We start from the raw sequence: 17,752 nt of genomic DNA, 5'->3' as shown, positions 1-17,752 counted from the left end.
GGCACCATTATAATAGGCAGCCACAGGCTGTTTTAGATTCTAGATCCCTGACCGTGTAAGAGGAAGCCACTACGCGGTTGCGCAAGCCTGTTGTTGTAAATCGCATCAGCATGGAACTTGAGCTGATACGAAAAGCCGACTTTTCATTCGTTCCTCAAGGAAGATACGTATCGCCATCTTCTCAATAAGGCCTCAAGCATAGAAATGACGACTATACGAGGTAGTCTGAACTGTAACCTTGACAAAATGAATTGCTAAGTATCCTCACCGACTGCTCGGACGATACTGCATCATCTCAGTTGTTCCCTCTTACAGTCGCGACTCTCTGAGCAAGAGCATGCGCTCACTCAACAACTTTGGTGAGAAAGTAAGGTGGCTAAGCCCATTGTTTCGTCATCGTTGTGATGATGTGTTAGCCACAGGGAAGGTGCAACTTAACTGCCTTTGACTTCTCATCAGCAACAGTAACAAGCGCCTAGGGTGTGAACCGCAGCTTCTAGAGTTTTCTTCACTAGTGAGAAACTTCGAAAGTCGACAGACAGTTATAATTGATCTTTGAGTGAGTGCATCTTGCCTAAAAAGGAAATTTGAACCAAACGCAAACGACTGAAATCCACCATACTGACAGTCCAGTTGGCCTCTTCAGGGTCAAGGCCGCCCGAGGAGACCTCACCTCAAAGTTTCAGAGCTGACACTGCTCGGTAAACTAGTAATATCTGATCTGTGGCTTTCGCGATGCCAAAGGAAGTCTCAATAGCCGACGGTGCATATTGCCCCCGAATGAGGTCTATCGCCATGCCCACATACTCAGCTCGTGGCTATCGAGCCGAGTGTCGTATTGAAAGGGGCAGTGCTCAGAGAGGGAGGATGAGTTCGAGTCGCTCAGACCCTGATTCCTCATGGATATGTCCATGACAATATGAAAGTCTAGAAAAGGAAGACACAATGAATGGTGTACATGCGGAAAAACGAAGCGTGCACCTAACTGGGATACTGGAATATCGTGTTAACCTATATATTCTTCTGGGTACCCCATGCTATTCCGATGTTCCTGAGCCAGTCAGTGCGCCCTACACTTGAGCAGAATCCCTTTTACCTGAAGGTGGCCATATCAGCTGTAGAGATACGCCTTGGTGGAGATGCTCGGTATGTTTGTGACCCGTCATCTATGCCTCAAACAAGGTCAGATCCAAATCGGGCTGAGGCTCTTCGCAACATTGGCGTTCTTCGTAATGAAGCATCCAAGAATTTCTTCGCAAGCCTGCCGACGGGAAAGCGAGAGGCAAATTTCCATCACACTTCATCACCCGATATGAACCACAGCAACCCCAAATGCCCCCCAGATGCGGCAGTGCCTGTCCTGTCGGTCGATGTCAAGGCTGCGATCAGACACAGCTTGGGCGAGAGGAACCACCAGACCGACCAGTCTCGCTGTACCGTATAATTCCTTTTTGAAAATCCTCCTTCTGTCTCACTTCGGTGTACATCAGAACGATCGGCACTAATATACCTTGGCTACGAACGATCCCCAGCCTTGGCCGTCCCGCAGTAATGGTAAACCAACGACAGGTCACTGCCGTACTCGCTCACCTTTGGCTCAAAGTGCAACGCTAGTATACGTCATGATAGAGTTCAGCGTAGCTTTCCATGGGACTCTATTTGTTATTGCAGCTCCAGCTGAATGTATTAAGAGCTCACGATGAGCTGCTCTACTTAATGAAACAGGCCACCTTTTTCTAATCAACCAGTCTCATACCACATTGTACCCATGAGGAGTTCGAATTCAAAATGAATCCTAAACTGCTTTTCTCGCAGTTACCTCTCTCGCGCCCGTTGCCCGCATCTTAGAGGCATACGAGAATGCGATTGCTGGCAGCGTCATCGCTGTTTTGAAGCAGAGCACCACCAACAACCTCCTAGGCAGTGAGCAGTCGGCAACGGAGATCCTGGGAGGAACTGCGCCAAAATTCGTGTATGAACTCGGCGGCTTCAAGGGGTACCACATCTCTGGGTCCAATGACTTGATCAACCTTCCAAACCTTGCCGAGGTTATCTCCAGTTCATACTGGCTTGATGTACCGTCATAACTGATGTAAAATCAGATCGCATACACCGAGCCAGACGCCCAAGTCAACCTCGATACCATTGAGATGCAGAGCGAGGGACCATGGAGTCTTACATGAATCTTCTACGCCGAGCCGGTTGGTTTGTGTACGTCGATACGGCTGGAAAAGGCACCTATGCCAGCATCATCGACACGGGCGACTACACCAAGCACCCAGAGTTTGAGGGTCAAGCCACGTGGAAAGCAATTCCGTTGAAGGAGATAGCAGAGAGGGTGAGTGGCAATGGCTACGGCACACACATCGCTGGCACCATGGGCTCTGTCACATACGGTGTGGCAAAGAAGACCAACCTGATTGCTGTAAAAGTCCTTCACTATCCAGGCTCGGGGGGTTTAAGCCTGGTAATTGCCGGGATATAGTGGGCCGTAGACGATCCTACATCCAAAGGACGTAGTTTGGCGACTCTTCAGACTGTATGAATAGATCCACGGACTAACACCGGCGTACAGGTATCGGCAAAGTTGTCGCCAACATGTCCCTCGGCATCCTCCGTCTCTTCGCGCAGTCCGTCAACGACGCAGCCGCCGCAGCTGCTGAAGCTAGACTGTTCATGGCGGTAGCAGCAGGCAATGATGGGCCACCGGCCATCCTAAGCTCTCCCATTTTGGAGCCATCAGTTTGCACCGCTGGCGCAACAGACTCGGAAGGCAACAAGACATCCTTCTCCAACTGAAGACTTGGCCTTGATATCTTCGCTCCGGGTATTAATATCATTTCGACGTGGAACAAAGGCTCCACGAATATCATCGGCCACGTGGATGGCGACACCGTACATCACTGGGCTAGGCGAGTACCTTTGGCACTTGAGGGAGCGGCTAATCTCGCGGCTTGGTGTGACCGCATCAAGTAGATAGCAACCAAGGGGGTAGTGAGTTTGGCGTTGTCGGATAATGAGCTTGCCTTTCACATTGCTACTGGTGCGTGACCTGTGGTTGGGAGACTGGTCTGAGAACCGAGATATAAGTATGTGAGATTTCGAACGAGAAATGAATGACGATATACTTGCAAAGCTGTCAAGCTCGTAGAGTCGTCTCGAGATGGAAAAACACCACAGTGTGAAAATAATCCTGCTCCAGGATCAACTGCAGGCGATCGTGTTTGTGCTGCAGCACTCTCAACGGCATTCCCACACCAAGCTTAATAGTTTCTCGAACTCTGACCCATTATGATCACTAAACAGCAGAATTCCCCGCATGAGAACCCATTGTAGCATGCAGTTGTGATTCCGCTGAACAAATTCGTAGAGATTAGTAATATCTGCAGGTAGCAAAACGGCAAGCTTGAGTTGCAAGTTCAGAACAGTCCACTTGAACTCGTAGCAGCGAAGCTGGCGATGGCTTTTCGATTTGCCATGACCCAGCCTCTCAACCGTACGTCAATCTCTCACCCATTGAAGCTCATATAATGAATAAATTATGTAGATCGGGCTGAGCTGATTGCCCACATGATACAGGCATGTCGGCCGGTCTGAAATCACATGAGTCCGGTATGCATTTTAAGGTTCTGATCCTCTGACTTGAGTGGGAGTGCTGGAAGAGAGCGGTCTGATACGAGAGAAAAAAACTACTGGTTTTTGGTTTATCGAAATGACTGGCTGCATGTGATGGAATCATTGCAAGAGGCAAGGAGAAGCAAGGAAACACACATTTGCGAGCGACAGACTCGTGGAAGAATAAAATGCACATGATAGTGATGGAATGTGGGTGTTTGCGATTGACGACAGACCCATGTCAATCTTTGGAGAGCACAGACCATACTCAGCTTGTGAGCAAGGAAGTTGTAAGCTGACGCCCGGGTCCAGCGCCTCATATGTCACCGTCATCGCACCTTCTATTGTTTCCACTTGTTACGTTGACCTTCTGCCTTGCCGCTGGCCTGTGAAAATTTCCCAACGCACTGAGGCAGACTATGCGTTTCCAACACCACGCGATTTACCCTTAGATCACGGCAACTTCGGGTAGTCTATCGTTGCAGGCGGTCTAACGCCTAACGAAGTCTTATCGCACGCACGTTGATCCATCCATGTGTGTTGGATCGACTATTTCATTCTATCCCTCCGTCCAAACCCCATCACAATGCGGCGGAGTTTGTCTCTGCCGCATCACCGACTTCCTTCAAGCTGGATCCCATAGCCCTCGTCGCTTTGATTATCGGTAGCAACCCGTTTTTCAGCACGCGTCAGTCAAGACGCGACAGACATCTGCACTCCTCTCTTTGGCCTTTACGATTTTACGATTTACGAAGATTCTTCACGGGCGCTCTCTCCACCCCGAGTCTGCCACCTTTTCCCTACAACATGACCCTGCGAGGTAAGGCAGCCATTCCGGCGACACCACGCGTTATATCACCGAGCCCTACTCCTTCCGAACTCAGTCAAGACGGGTTGCAGGACTCTTATTTCGGTCCGGTCACCCGGTCGGCCACTCGAAGGCGCCAGAATGGAAGCGTCACTCCCCAAATTCCCGAGTCCCTCGACGAGGATTCGTCAGACCCAGACCTCCGACGGGCCCGGACACGATCTCGAAGTCCGATAAAACCGCGCAAGGTCGCAGGCCTTACATCGGCCAAGACGCCCACAAAACCGGCACGAGTTCCGAAGAAGGCGCAGAAACCCATTATGGTCCCAGAAGAGACTACAGAACACGCAAACGGCGTTATTGTCACGTCCAACGGTCATCTGGCGCCGCCGACTCCTGCAACAGCGGGCTGGAACTGGCGGGACTTCAGCCGGAGTCCCAGCCCGTTGGGTCTCATCCCCATACACCGGCATTTCAAAACCTTGATACACAAGCACGAGGTTCCGAGAAAGGTGCTGCACGTTTCGATCGGCTTCATCGTCTACTGGCTCTATGTCACTGGCACGCAGCCGGGCTGGGTTACCCCATGGCTGATGGCACATTTGATCCCCATCGCTCTCACGGATTATTTGCGGCATACATACCCTTCGCTCAATCGCTTCTACGTCGGGTGTCTAGGTGCTTTCATGCGCGAAAGCGAGTATGATGGATGGAACGGAGTTGTGTTCTATCTACTGGGGGCGTGGATGGTTCTCCACTTCCTTCCCAAGGATGTGGCCATTGTTGCCGTCATGTTGCTCAGTTGGTGCGACACAGCCGCCAGCACCTTCGGCAGACTCTGGGGACGATACACCCTGCGAATCAGGAGAGGCAAGTCACTCGCTGGAACACTGGCTGCGTTCGTTGTGGGTGTCGTCACAGCTGGATGGTTCTGGGGCTGGCTCGTCCCGAGGACTCCTTGGTTCCCCGGCGACGAACAGAATCCGTTCATGTTCAACGGCTTCTTGAGGTTACCCGAGATTGCAGCAAACGCGCTTGGCCTTACCGCTTCCGAGGCCACCGTTACCGGCAATGTCGCCCTCGCGGTAATGAGCTTGTGGTCAGGTCTGGCTGCGGCTGGAAGCGAAGTAGTAGATGTTTGTGGCTTGGACGACAACCTCACCATACCGGTGCTCAGTGGCATCGGCATGTGGGGATTCCTCAAGATATTTGGTTAGGGAACCCAACTGTCTTGGCAGAGTGTCCACCTACGTCGTTTCGGCGGCGTCTGTTGCATTCCTGACGTTGTTTTCAGGGAAAAAAAAGGTTGCAATGGCTCAGGCTAGCCGTGGGTAAACGATGGAAACGATGCACATGGTACAATCTACTCAATTATATGGTCGAAGATCGTGGCGGTGTTATCACACATATTCCTACTCAGGTGACCGTCCCCGACAAGGACCAGGCCCCCAAACACTGGTCGGTAGTTCGCGACTTGGCTGTAATCGCAGTTTATCGGCTATGCTTGAAGTTTTCTTCCTGCCTCCGATTGTCCTATCACAGCCTCCGATGGCGAAGACGGGGCAATTGATTTGGGCTAAGTCTGCTAGTGTATATTATGCCTGCCCTCGCCGGCGTTGGCAGATTTCGAACCGGCCATGCAGCCGAAGTCGTGCATCTCTCGCATTTATACTAGAGTGAGAATATGCATTTGCCTCTCGGAGGGAGGCCTACCAAAAGGCCCGCACAACAATGTTACCCCGACTTACACGGGATGATCGACGAAACCCTAGCCAGGGCAATATCTGGTCCTCGAGTGCCACCATTGAGATATAGGACCTCAAATCAGGTATATAGTTTCGCGGAACTGGGAAGGTCACGCCCTCATTTCATCCTGCATAACACCTATTCGTGTGCATGCAACGGACGTCCCAGGATCGAAAATCTCGCCGCTCAATGATGAGTTCCGCCACCCTCTCCAAGGTGGAATTGGCCTCTTAGCAGGGAGTCGTGGGGGGTTCCTTTTTTTTGTTTTTTATTTTCCAATAACTCTGCTCGGCTGACGAGTTTTCGTCCTATGAAACGCTGCCCCATCATCCACCGGCTCGACGTCCTGTCCGACTGCATATTCTCCATTCAAGCCTTGCATCTCGCCTTTGGCTGTCAGACAAGGGACAGTATCCACCAGACCTGCACCGCCGCTCCGTCTGCTCCGCCTTGTTGCGTTCATGTAGTGTCGCCAAGCAGTTTTTTGATCGGACCGTTGGAGGATCGCGGCTACCTGTCTTACGGTTAGGTCGTACCTTTCTCACATGGTACACAATCACCACTCCCATCCATCCATGTGGAAAGTTGCTCCTGAAGTAGCCAAGAGGCAACGAGCCAATGGCCAGACTTCAAGTGTATTCTCAAAGGAATATGTGTCATCTAATCCCACCAGATAGACGGCCAGGCACTCTCCAGCCAACGATACCTGCGCAGTAGATCAAGGCCTGACAGGCAAATCCCCGTCAGACTGGCATTGCAATAGAGTGGTCTTAATACAAAATGTGTTAAACGGACCCAATGCTCGGCATTATTCCCACTAACTGGCCTCTGACGGGAGCACGCAATGTTCGCATGCCGTACAAGTCATTACCCTACCCCTCGTCTCGTACTACCATGAGCCTAAGACAGGTCTGTGATAGTCTAAAGTCCTGTTCTTCCCAGTCGACGAGATCAAATCTTGGCTGGGGGCCTGGAGAAATGTCGCCTCACAGCCCCACATCCTGGGACTGAGCAGACGACAGATATCCAGACGATTTCAACCACTGTCACGTCTCCTTGTCAACGGCACGGTTCCCATGCGACAATTTGTGGAATCGCAAGGACGATGATACGTGGGGAGGAGTGCAAATTTTAGCTGCATACTTTGAGTACCCACGAGCTAACTAATGAAGCCCCGGTCTGTCACCGAGTGACGTCTCGTTTGTAGCAGTACCTTTGAAACCTATCTGCTGAACAGTCCACAGGTTACTCAAGTTTCATGCAGTAGTATCCCCCAGGCCCAGGACAAAGGTAGCGGCTCAATTTCCTCCTCGGCGCTGCGCATGCCTTTCATTTACCGGCCGCAAGCGTTGGTCGAAGCGAAACCTCACCGCCCGTTCTGGCTTTCATTACTGGACTCCTTTGCTCGCCAACCGAGTAACGGTTCCAAAGGCTCCAGAACCGGGTCCCAAAGATAAAACTGTCAGCAGGACGAGACGGGAGGAAGAGGACCCACGGTACAAACCTAGAGGGAGCCAGCTCAGCAGCGCATGCAACAACTCCTGTACAGTTACATTGACGCAGCTAAAATAACCCGCAGAAGCCTACATCATCGGGAGACTTTTCCAAGGCGGCTACTTGTCTCGATGCGGTAATATGCTATTTCCCCATTCCAGCTAACCTAGTTACCTGCCTGCCGTTGCAGCCGCCTTTTTGGCCATGCTTCTCCAGGTCACAACGCAAGTGAAGCACCCATGTTTCGTTGCCAGCCACGAGACAATTCATCCATGACGGATCCAGTCCGGCATTATGGCTTGGCGGGGCAGACCGAGCAAGCTAGAACGGATGGAGGGGTAAAGCTGGCATGCCCTTGACCCATGCCATGGAAGATCCACAATTTCTTTTTGCTGGCATTGACCCTTTCCCCACGGGATTCTGCATTTCTGGCCAATGGAAATTCGCAAAAGTCGCCATTTCCATTAATCCAACCGATTAACTACCAACGACATACGGAAATTCTTCAGATAAAGAGACACCCGAATAAGGAAGTGACCGGGGGGTTTCACGGATATTTCGTGCAGTTGGAGACAACGGCCTGGGAAGGAACGCGTCTCGTTGGAATTTCCCCAACGTCCCCAAGGGAAAAAACAATTTTTAAACCCGATTTGTTGTCAAATAAATCTGGCAGGCTGGATTTGTTTTATTTGGGTGGCCCTGGGACTTGACAACACATCACCACACAAATTGCCCGACTTGCTGCACTTCTGCCTGACCTGACGGGGCTCGACATTTTTTCGACTTCTGTTTGACGACTCGTGGTCCAATGCCTCCCATCCGTTCACCCCGATCCCACTCTTTCTCGGCCAACGAGTCGACGTTTTCCTCCTGCAGGCTTGGATATGGTCCCAGATAATGGCTGGCTAGAGGAAATCCGTCGCTGCTTTTGCCCGTCCCTAGCGTCAGCGCGCTTGTTGGAAAGACCCAAGTGCTTGGCCAAGGCGAGACTGGCTGGGTAGGACCTCCATGGTTCATGTTCCATTCATCCATGAACCTGGAACACCCCCCGTCGTCCAATCCCACTTATACATTCCCCCCCCCAGCGTGGTGATAGACAGCTTTGATCCATCTTGGAAATACATTTCGGACGATCCAGTGCCCGAGTAGGCTCGCTCTGGTCTGACATTAGTTCCCTGTCTGGGCCCTTCGTTGCCTCCTGTGGGTTCCGGCGTCAGTCAGTTAGCGTATATTCCTGCCCGTCGTCATCCGCCCATGATTGCACCCAAGCCAACCCATACGGGCTTCCGAACTCCCTTTCCGTTTTCTTCTATGTACATCCATCCACTTTGTCGGGGATAATTCACTACCATCCGGCTCCGCGGTTTGGTCTTACAGATCACATCCCGTCTGTTTGCACACTCCCCCCCTCCTCCACCAAGGTTGATATCCACCAATGCCCGTCTGGAAAGGAGATAATCGTCCACGCGGCATATGCACAAATAATTTCATGACTTTTCTCTGAGCAATCGAAACTGATCCATGCACGCCGTTTCGAGTTGGTCTCCGTCGGCCAGTTCCTGTTCAGGGATCAGCCCACCGCCTAGACTGGCCACCCACCTTACATTTGCTGGCTTAAACATCGTTCCGGTGGGAGGTACAACCGCGTAAGCCATAGCGGCAGCACTAGGGGCTGGCTGCTCCAGAGTATCGTCGTCACCCCTCGGCAGTCTACCGTCTCCTTGCCTCCTGCCCTCGTCCATCGTCGCCATCGAGCGGGGTCAGTTGGCCTTGACGAATCGTGTGATCAAGACTTATCCTCCCGGTTGGAAATATGTCTTCTCGAGGTTGACCGGGGAGACTCGGAAAAGGTATAAATAGGGGTCTTGTTGACGGGTTGGGACTGATTCTTTCTTCTTCCTTCTTCATCACTTTCTCAGCTCCTCAACTACCTCCTGCACTATTCAGAACACTTATCCATACTTGCCCTAGTGTCTTTGATCTCCTGCATCAAGTCTTGCTACCCCAACCCAAAATTCTGCACACCAGTCAAGCACCGCCGTCTGGTTTCAAACATCCTAGTACGCATAGCATACAGACACACACACGCGCGCGCGCTTGCTCAGAGTTCCCACCCTTCATACTCAAATACTTCTATTTGATCTATTCCGTTTCAGGCATCATTATGTCTTCGTACTCGCCTCAGTACTACAGCGCCGCTGTGCCCATTCCCACCAAGGACCAGCAGTACGCCAGCTACTACCACGGCAGTGGTGGTAGCAACTACTCTGCCTCGCCGCCTGAGGACAATGACGCCTCTGTGACATCTGGCGTCCCGTCGTATGGCAACAGCAGCTACTCAGCCAATGCTTCCACCTACGCTGATAGTTCCAGCGGAGACTGGGATAGCACTGGTTCAGCGAGCGGCGTTGACTTCAATGAGTACATCCACGACCGTTTTGCGGAGACCTTTGATCCCATCCCGCTTGATCGCAGCTTGGCTTCGCAGGCGCAAACGTGAGTTTCCCGCATAATCGATCGCAAAACGATAGGCATATTTCAAGTGACTGACACCATCTGTAGATCGGGCCAGCTCAATAACAAGCAGCGCGAGCTCATGGAGCTACAGGCAAAAGCCCAAGCTCGACTCGCAAAGTCTCGCGCCCGCTTTCAGGAGGGCATTCAAGATGCGCAGGAAGTTCGCGCGAATCTGGAGTGGACTTCGAAGAAAGTCTCGTGAGTACCACAAAGCCTCAATTCCCGATCGATCGAGCCGCAATTGCCATCTGCGAAATCTGCTACAGGGCATTCTGCCGAACTCAAAATAGATTACACATCCAGAAAATCAGGAACAGGGAGCAAGACGCTAACATTGTGTTTCGCAGATCTATGAAGACCAAGGCCTCGAAAAAGCACTCCAAGGAGTACAAGAAGGCCCGCGAGAGATACCCGTCCCCGGAGTACTAGACTTTTGAGCCGCATTTCATGGCTTGGAAACTAGTGTCGTCCGTGAGGAACTCACCTTACCCATGTTCTACCCATGTTCTACCCATGTCGTTACACTTTTAGCGGGATCTTCATTTTTTTCGGCGCCATCGGGAGTCTGGGCATCTCAGATCTGTTACTTTTCGCATACATAGTACATACACCCCCTTTCTATTTTTGGCTGGTTTCCCCGCCACCTTTACCTGCACATCAGATACCCTACATATGCACCATGCTGATAGGGACACGAAGTGACGTTGGTGGACGTCGGGGCAGCGCGCGGCAAACAGCGTCTGGGTGGGTGGTAGACGCGAGACCCGTCGCTGCTTTTATGCGCCTGCCTGCGGGCACCATGTAGATGTGGAGGTGGTGGGTGCAGCAAGGCGGGCGTTCCTGCGTCGACCCAGCTACTTAGCTAGCACACCCGCTTCCCCACGCACACACACTCACCATACATCATCAGGCGCTGACGTGCAGCACGGGCAGCGCGGGAGGGTCGGGCTGCGGCTGCTCTTTTTGACACAACGGTATGACTTATGATTGGACGAAGGGCGATGGTCCGGGGGGCTACCGACCCCATGTTTAGGCGTACTCCCACCACCTGTATTCCTTTCGACTGGCCATGCAAGGCCTGGGTGCGATCGGTGTGGTTGTGATGTGACAGACGCCACGGGGGCTGCAGGTTCTGCAGCACCAGGGCTCCTTGACCTCCTGCCACTGGGTGCCAAAAAGCAGGGAGCAGGGTTAGCTGCTGCTTGCGACTTGTGCGGATACGTCCTTGGGAAGGAGGAGCTAGGGAATCGGAACAGACCCCAAGTATAGTGACGGAATGAGTAAGCGGGCGGAGTCAAAAAGGTGCAGGTGTCCACCATCTAGATACATAGGGACACACTCGGGGGGCGCGACGAGACATGGGACAAAATGGTTGGATGTAGATAGACCATACGCGCCGGTGATGGGGTGCCCACTTTGCCTGATTGGGGCATGTGGATATTACCCCTTTGGGTGCTGGGAGGGCCGCCGTCACGGGGAGCGTGGTGACATAGGCAACTAATGGTTTGGGGCGTTTCCTAGGTGCGCTTTCTTCTCATTGGGTCGGCGTCCATGGGGAACCGGAGGGTACGATTAGCAACTTCCTTTTCCTGTTCGAGTAGCAATACAGTGATATTTCCCCTTTTCTCACTGTCGATGCCAGTGAATGTATGTGTATGTGTACGTGCGTGTCATGCCGGTGACGGTCCTAGCTACCTCGTGCTGTATGTAGGCTGTAGCCATCCGTAGACCGCCCATTGCACCCCCTCCCTCCCTGGGTTGTCCATTGGCTCAGGGGGTATGGGGGGGAACACGACAGCAAATCGGTCGCTTGTCATGTGAGGTGCGTCCAGCCATGTGTCAAGAAAGACGCCATTTTGCCTGCGTGCAAGCGCCCAGGGATGTCACGTGACGGCCAAGTCGAATCGATTCGCGGCATTTGTGGACGGACTTCGGGACGGGACGATGAATAGATGAGAGGCCAGGATGGAAGGAAAGGGTGCCAAGTGGCGTGCGGAGTTTGGTAGGGGGGTATCCATAGAGGGGTGGTGAGAAAGTATATAAGGCTTGTGAGTTCCTTTGCAACTTGCCTTCTCTGTTCTCTTGTTTCGTTTCTCTCCCTTTCCTCTTCGATTTCTTTCTGCTGTCTTTCTCTTGGACCAGTCAATCGAACCATGCATCCAACACAATCTACACACGCAGGACCCCGCAACGGCAGACTATGACTTCGAAGCTCAATCCACTCTCACCAAAAGTCAAGCCCTAACCCTCAACGTCAATGGCCCTCGCTCCTCCCTGAGCCGTCCCTCTTCCTGTATTCGGAGCCGTCGACTCTACCACTGTGCTCGCATGGTCCGTCCGCGTCACCTCGTTGTCGGGCAATTTGTCGCTATCGACCGGGTCCTTAGCCGCCGCCGCAGCCACCGTGATCGTACCAAGATCAAGTCCAATCATGTCCTCTCCATGCTATTCCTTCACGCCTCGACCTCAGCCTTCGCAGCCTCCCACCTCCCCTTTGATTCCTCCCACGACAACCAGGGACCACGCGGCTCAAGACCCATCTTCTTTTCCAAAGCGTCCCATGGGTTCACGTTGAAGGTGGGGTCGTAGTAATCCTCCCACCAGGGCTTGCCGTCGTCACGGTGTCCCCGTCCATGTCCTGCTCCCCGTCCACCTCGAGTTGTGTTGAAGCTTCCTCCTCCTCGACTAGATCCTCCTAGGAAGACGGGTTGTGCTTCGGTTGGTCGAGGGGGAAGTGTTAGTGTGCCGGTTAGGGAGTCGATGTGAGACGGCTCTGCGTCGGGGACTCGGGACGTCGCAGGGCGCGAGGTGTCGATGTATTGTGGTCCCGGATCCGCGCCATCTACTCCTTCTCCAAGACAGCTACCGCGGCCTTCGTCCACATCGTCTTCATCCTCGTCATCCAACGCAATCTCGTTATCATTACTCGACGCTGGCACCCTTCGCTGCCCAAGAGGTGTGTTGTTGGACCCAGAAGCCGACTTCTGTTGCAACGGCAGCCCGCTCCCGTCATCGATGACGGCATCGTCGGCGTGGGGGTTAAACTTGCGACGCTTGGCGCCTTTCATCCCGAAGGAGGAGAAGCCCATGGCTTGCGCCATTGCGGCGGAGGTCGAGTCGTCTGAGTCTGACATTATATTATCCTATTTTTGCGCCGACTCGGTTCGGAGAGAGGCAGCTCAGGTTAAGGTGAGGTTGGATTGTTGGTTGGTTCAGAGGGAGGTCTGGTCGCCGGCTCGGTCCGTTACGGTACGGTCCGTCTAGGTCGTTAGGTTTGGGCGCCAGGGGATGGGCGATGTATAATTTCGGCTGTTTTTGGGGTCACAGATTCAGGATAACGGGGGTGGACATGCGAAGTTTGCGAATTTTGCGGGGGGGAATGGACGGGTTGGCCAAGGGCAAGACCCAATAATCAGCCCTCATGAAGGATAAAAACTTTTGTCCTGATTATTATGGGATCAAGGGAGCCTTTTTTGGTGCTGGGCGAAAGAGCCGGGATCACAAGACCAAACCACCCTGCAATTCAGTGTCCGCCACTTGTTCAGCCTTGCGCGAGTGGTTGGCGAGGATGCAAGGGACTCGGCTAGGCAGGGGTCATGGGTTACCAAGTATGAGCTAGGATATGGCGATTGCGGCGGCGCAGGTTTTGTCACTTGTCATATTTCCTCCTGTTCTCTGTTCGCCAGTCAGTCAAAACTCAACGCGAGAGGTTGGTGAGAAACGCGGCATTTCCAAAAAAACGCGGTAGTTGTTGGCAGCTTCAGCCGCATCTGGCCGAGGTCGGACAAGTGTCTGCTTCTAGTGATATTGTCACACTCGAGACCATCACCATCATCTCCATTGTTGAGGGGTATGGGGAGAAAACATCCAACTGACGTCGAATGCGACGATCGTTCATTTCAGGTCCAATTGCCCATCGTTGGGTGAAGTGAACTTTCAGCTCTGACATCACGCTAATGCCGCTATTCCTGAAACACAACTTCGACAACTATCGAGCAGGGGGGCAAGTGCCGGAAGCCCCAATTGCCGTCGCAAGCAGGCGCGAATGGCTTTCGAGCTTCTAACTTCTCAGCTTTTCCATAAATTGCATCCCAGGCGTTTGTAATGCTGTGGTGACAGAGTAGAGAGTATTTACTTGCGTTCAGTCTCTTTTCATAATATCTTGAGACGAACTCATTTTCTAGAATATCAGCATTAACAGCTCCTCGTCTTTTCTACGGGATCAATCCAGCGACCAACGACCACCATCGAACACAATGGCATCACCACCAGCAGATTCAAAGAGTGACACAACGCCTCCAACCACCATTAGCCTACGCGCCCCATCCAAATACCTATCCTCCTCCACGAAATCCGAACCCGCGACCACAGCCCAGAGCCCCTTTATCTCCCCGCCCCTCGACTGGCTCTGCCGTACCTGGTCCGTCACCCACTCGACCTTGTCCATGTGGCAGTCGAAGCGCAACGTCCGCATCACCTACAAGCCCCTCGAACCCTCCTCTTCCTCATCCTCATCTGCACCCAAGATCGACGACCTAGTCGAGTCGGAAAAGAACAATGGCAAAGGCGGCATCAGCCGCATCGAAGGGATCGACACCCCCGACCCCTCATCACCAGGGAGCTGGGACTGGCGCGGCAAGGGCTGGCTCAAGATCGCGTCGAGCCACTGGGAGGTTCTGGGGTGGGGTGAACGACCGCTTATGCGCGGCTTAGGGGATATGGGTGAGGGTGTTGAGAGGTGGGTCGTGACGTGGTTTGCGGCGACGCTGTTTACGAAGGAAGGGGTCGATATCTACTGTGACCGGCGGGAGGGCCCGAGTCCGGAGACGGTGGAGATGATTATGAGGGAGCTGAAGGCGCTGGATGCGGCGCCGACGGTGGTGCAGCTTGTGGAGAGGGAGATGCGCGATGTGGAGATTAAGCTGCCGTGGAAGGAGAAGAACTAGTGGGAGGATCTTGGGCGCAGCAGGACTCAGAGGTTGAGGTTAAGGATGTTTGGGCCCGAGGAGCATAAAGAGGAGGTTGGACAGGAGACTGAGAAACTGTCTAAAATTAGTGGTAGACAGGGGCTTGTGGATATGGCTCGGGACATGGTGCGGACTCCGTACGGGATTCAAACTGCGGATGGCGGAATGCAGGAATGCGGAACAGGCTTGTTTCGTTCGAACATGTCTCATTTGACGTAACGTGCATGTCATGCTGGGAATTACCAAGCGCCATGCAACAGTAATGCTAATCATGATCCGTTTTTGCCGATTCTCGGCGCATTTTCCCGTCCGAATGCCTGTCCTTACTCTCATGATCCCTTCGAGAGCCGTGATGTCGACCCTCATGCCGATGGCGATGCTCTGACCGATGCCTATGTCGACCCCCGTCGTCATGGTGCCTATGCCTTCTCTCTCGATCACGCTCTTCATCTACCCGTCGGGGTTTCGCCCCTGAAGAGCGCACAACCGAATCATCCAGGCTGAACCCCTCCAACTCATCCCCGTCCCCCTTTCTCCTCTTCGCCTTCTTCTCCTTCCGCAGCAATCTCAGCTCCCTCTCCTTCTCCTCATTCACCACCCTCCTCTCCCTCTCCACCTCGCGCACCTTCGCCGCACCCCTCTTCATCATGGCAAGAGGGTCGCTCGACACCACCCGCTGCGCCTCTCTCTCTCTTCGCCGTGGATCCTCGTTTCCCCACACGTCTTTCGAGGGTACTTCCTGACTCTGTATATCACCGCTATTCGTGTACCACGCCCCGGCCCCAGCCTTGGACAAGACTCGATTTTTGCCAGCGGCGTTGGAGAAGCGCATCTGGTATTGGTCTTGGAACTCGCGTTTCTTCTTGGCGGCTTCTTTCTCGGCTTCGGCGTTCTTTTCCGAAGGCTGGGAGGGGAGGTCTTGGGGGAAGAGGTCGATATGCCCTGCGGCGTTGGTAAGGGGTGCATTGCTGGTCGTTGTGCGCTTCTGTAGCTGCAGCGCCATGTGGTCGTCCGTAGTCGCATTCCGGTCTCTTGCAGCAACAGTATCAGTACCGCCAATCCGCTCGCGCGCAACGCGGAGCTCGAAATCGGTGTCGTCCTCGTCGGCGCGCTTGCGCTTCTTGCGCTCTTTTCCCCATGTCGCCGTGGAATCTCGTTCGTGATGGCGCCCTTTCAAAGTAGGCAGTGGTTCTTCAGTTGAGGGTGCCGACAAAGGTAGTGGCACCTCCCCACGTAGGATGGCGAGTCGTTGTTCGGCATCGAGTTCTTGTTGGCGCTGCTCTTCAGCCTCCTCACGCGCTTGGGCGGCGGCTTCGTCGCGGCGCACACGTGCTATGTTGTCTGTGTTGTAGACGTTCCATGATTTCTTGCCTAAGAGGTGGCTGGGCAAAGATGAGTTAGTATTGGATGTGACGAAAGGCGGGTGGAAGGGGATGGCCATACAGAGGCATCGTGGTAGTTTCTACCTTTATGAGTACCTTGTTGCGATTACAATGTCCATGTGGGTGCGGATATTAAATAAGCTGGAGATCATGACGGTATTGGCTGAGGGCTCCACAATAGCAAAGAAGCTAGTCAGCGTTAGGTACCAGGGTGAGCACTAGGCTATAAGTACACTGAATGTACATAAATCACCCCGCACCCCACTTCCCCAAAGTACAGTCAGGCTCCACAACTCTGGGGACACTTTACGCCAACGCGGAAATTCGCGCACTTCGCACCTACTGTCGAATATCACGTGTGTCCAATCGAGTAGTCAGAAGTGCATAAGATTGTATTATGAATGAGGTGTGTTCTTGTCTGTGTTCTGTTCTCGCGAACTCCCGTTGCTCTGCCCTTTATAGATTCTTTCGGAAATGTCGGAGGTGCATTGTTCAGGTGTCTGACCCCGAACTTCGGAGTTACTTGTGAAGGTCAACCCTCCCAGACTCACTACAACCAGGTGACTTACAGCTGGAACACCTGCCGTGGCAGTGTCAGATGGGAAGCCAATCATAACCCTTGTAGGAGCCCCGCCAAGCGTGGATGACTTAGTCGCGCTCCCTCAAACCTAAGTTGTCATCTTCTTTCCTTCGCTCCTTAGAGTAGAATCTTCGTCGATAGCACCTAATCGAGGTCTATACCAATGCGATGCAACCCAGGTCGTGACATTACTTTCGGGAAGAGGGGTTCATTTCGCCGTCTGAACTTCAAGTGACACTAGTCTTCTCTAGTGCCATATTATTTCTGAACCTAGGAACCAGGTGTCATATCTGACACCTACACCCTCTAACATTTTAACCACCACAATTATATCAAAATGAGACCAAATCTCACCGAATTTGCGCAGAAATTAATGGCTGATCATCGGCCTGGCTGTGAGTATACTCAAGTCCAACGGGCGGCCATGGTAACGGCAGTTATGTGCGGTATCCCGCAGACTACCGTGGCTAGCCTCTTTAACGTACTAAAGTTAGAATAAGATCGAATCTGGACTATAACACCAATACTAACTTTAATACTAGCATCTTCAAAAATATTGAATAGTTCTAAATTTTCATTCTTCCAATCTGAAAAAGTGTAATCAGTTTCATTACTTAAATTCTCACGATGCTTTTTAAATTTA

General features: G+C 52.8%; 8 protein-coding genes across 8 annotated transcripts; 4 read left to right on the top strand and 4 right to left on the bottom strand.

Moving 5' to 3' along the window:
* Positions 1–1,676: 1,676 nt before the first annotated feature.
* BCR38DRAFT_450273 (uncharacterized protein) lies at positions 1,677–2,266 on the bottom strand. Its single transcript, XM_040861358.1, has one exon. The coding sequence runs from the start codon at positions 2,003–2,005 to the stop codon at positions 1,796–1,798; it is 210 nt and encodes a 69-aa protein (XP_040710343.1). The 5' UTR covers positions 2,006–2,266; the 3' UTR covers positions 1,677–1,795.
* Positions 2,168–2,799, top strand: BCR38DRAFT_414196 (peptidase S8/S53 domain-containing protein; the record flags this gene model as incomplete). The annotated part of the gene is made up of 2 exons (XM_040858908.1): positions 2,168–2,396; positions 2,576–2,799. 2 exons carry the CDS (start codon positions 2,168–2,170, stop codon positions 2,797–2,799), a joined length of 453 nt encoding a protein of 150 aa, XP_040710342.1.
* A 1,623-nt stretch (positions 2,800–4,422) lies between these two features.
* On the top strand, positions 4,423–5,640 carry BCR38DRAFT_414195 (uncharacterized protein; the record flags this gene model as incomplete). Its single annotated transcript, XM_040858907.1, has 1 exon — positions 4,423–5,640. The coding sequence occupies one exon, from the start codon at positions 4,423–4,425 to the stop codon at positions 5,638–5,640; it is 1,218 nt and encodes a 405-aa protein (XP_040710341.1).
* Positions 5,641–9,827: 4,187 nt separating this feature from the next.
* BCR38DRAFT_414194 (uncharacterized protein) lies at positions 9,828–10,382 on the top strand (the record flags this gene model as incomplete). Its single annotated transcript, XM_040858906.1, has 2 exons — positions 9,828–10,159; positions 10,226–10,382. 2 exons carry the CDS (start codon positions 9,828–9,830, stop codon positions 10,380–10,382), a joined length of 489 nt encoding a protein of 162 aa, XP_040710340.1.
* A 459-nt stretch (positions 10,383–10,841) lies between these two features.
* Positions 10,842–11,615, bottom strand: BCR38DRAFT_111918 (uncharacterized protein). Its single transcript, XM_040853388.1, has one exon. The coding sequence runs from the start codon at positions 11,497–11,499 to the stop codon at positions 11,074–11,076; it is 426 nt and encodes a 141-aa protein (XP_040710339.1). The 5' UTR covers positions 11,500–11,615; the 3' UTR covers positions 10,842–11,073.
* A 1,018-nt stretch (positions 11,616–12,633) lies between these two features.
* Positions 12,634–13,281, bottom strand: BCR38DRAFT_490319 (uncharacterized protein; the record flags this gene model as incomplete). Its single annotated transcript, XM_040864508.1, has 1 exon — positions 12,634–13,281. One exon carries the CDS (start codon positions 13,279–13,281, stop codon positions 12,634–12,636), a length of 648 nt encoding a protein of 215 aa, XP_040710338.1.
* Positions 13,282–14,282: 1,001 nt separating this feature from the next.
* On the top strand, positions 14,283–15,269 carry BCR38DRAFT_111927 (uncharacterized protein). The gene has a single exon (XM_040853389.1). It carries the CDS (start codon positions 14,437–14,439, stop codon positions 15,124–15,126), a length of 690 nt encoding a protein of 229 aa, XP_040710337.1. The 5' UTR covers positions 14,283–14,436; the 3' UTR covers positions 15,127–15,269.
* A 143-nt stretch (positions 15,270–15,412) lies between these two features.
* On the bottom strand, positions 15,413–16,588 carry BCR38DRAFT_355238 (uncharacterized protein; the record flags this gene model as incomplete). The annotated part of the gene is made up of 1 exon (XM_040856935.1): positions 15,413–16,588. The coding sequence occupies one exon, from the start codon at positions 16,586–16,588 to the stop codon at positions 15,413–15,415; it is 1,176 nt and encodes a 391-aa protein (XP_040710336.1).
* Positions 16,589–17,752: the final 1,164 nt, after the last annotated feature.

Source organism: Pseudomassariella vexata (assembly GCF_002105095.1).
Source record: "Pseudomassariella vexata strain CBS 129021 chromosome Unknown BCR38scaffold_21, whole genome shotgun sequence".
In the NCBI taxonomy this organism is placed as follows: Eukaryota; Fungi; Ascomycota; class Sordariomycetes; order Amphisphaeriales; family Pseudomassariaceae; genus Pseudomassariella; species Pseudomassariella vexata.
The sequence above is the reverse complement of the archived record's forward strand: the minus strand, read 5'-3'. Positions and strand labels throughout refer to the sequence as shown.

Excerpts from the sequence above, each read along its gene's own strand:
- BCR38DRAFT_111918 (XM_040853388.1), bottom strand. The coding sequence starts at position 11,499 with ATGGTGGACACCTGCACCTTTTTGACTCCGCCCGCTTACTCATTCCGT.
- BCR38DRAFT_450273 (XM_040861358.1), bottom strand. The coding sequence starts at position 2,005 with ATGTGGTACCCCTTGAAGCCGCCGAGTTCATACACGAATTTTGGCGCA.
- BCR38DRAFT_111927 (XM_040853389.1), top strand. The coding sequence starts at position 14,437 with ATGGCATCACCACCAGCAGATTCAAAGAGTGACACAACGCCTCCAACC.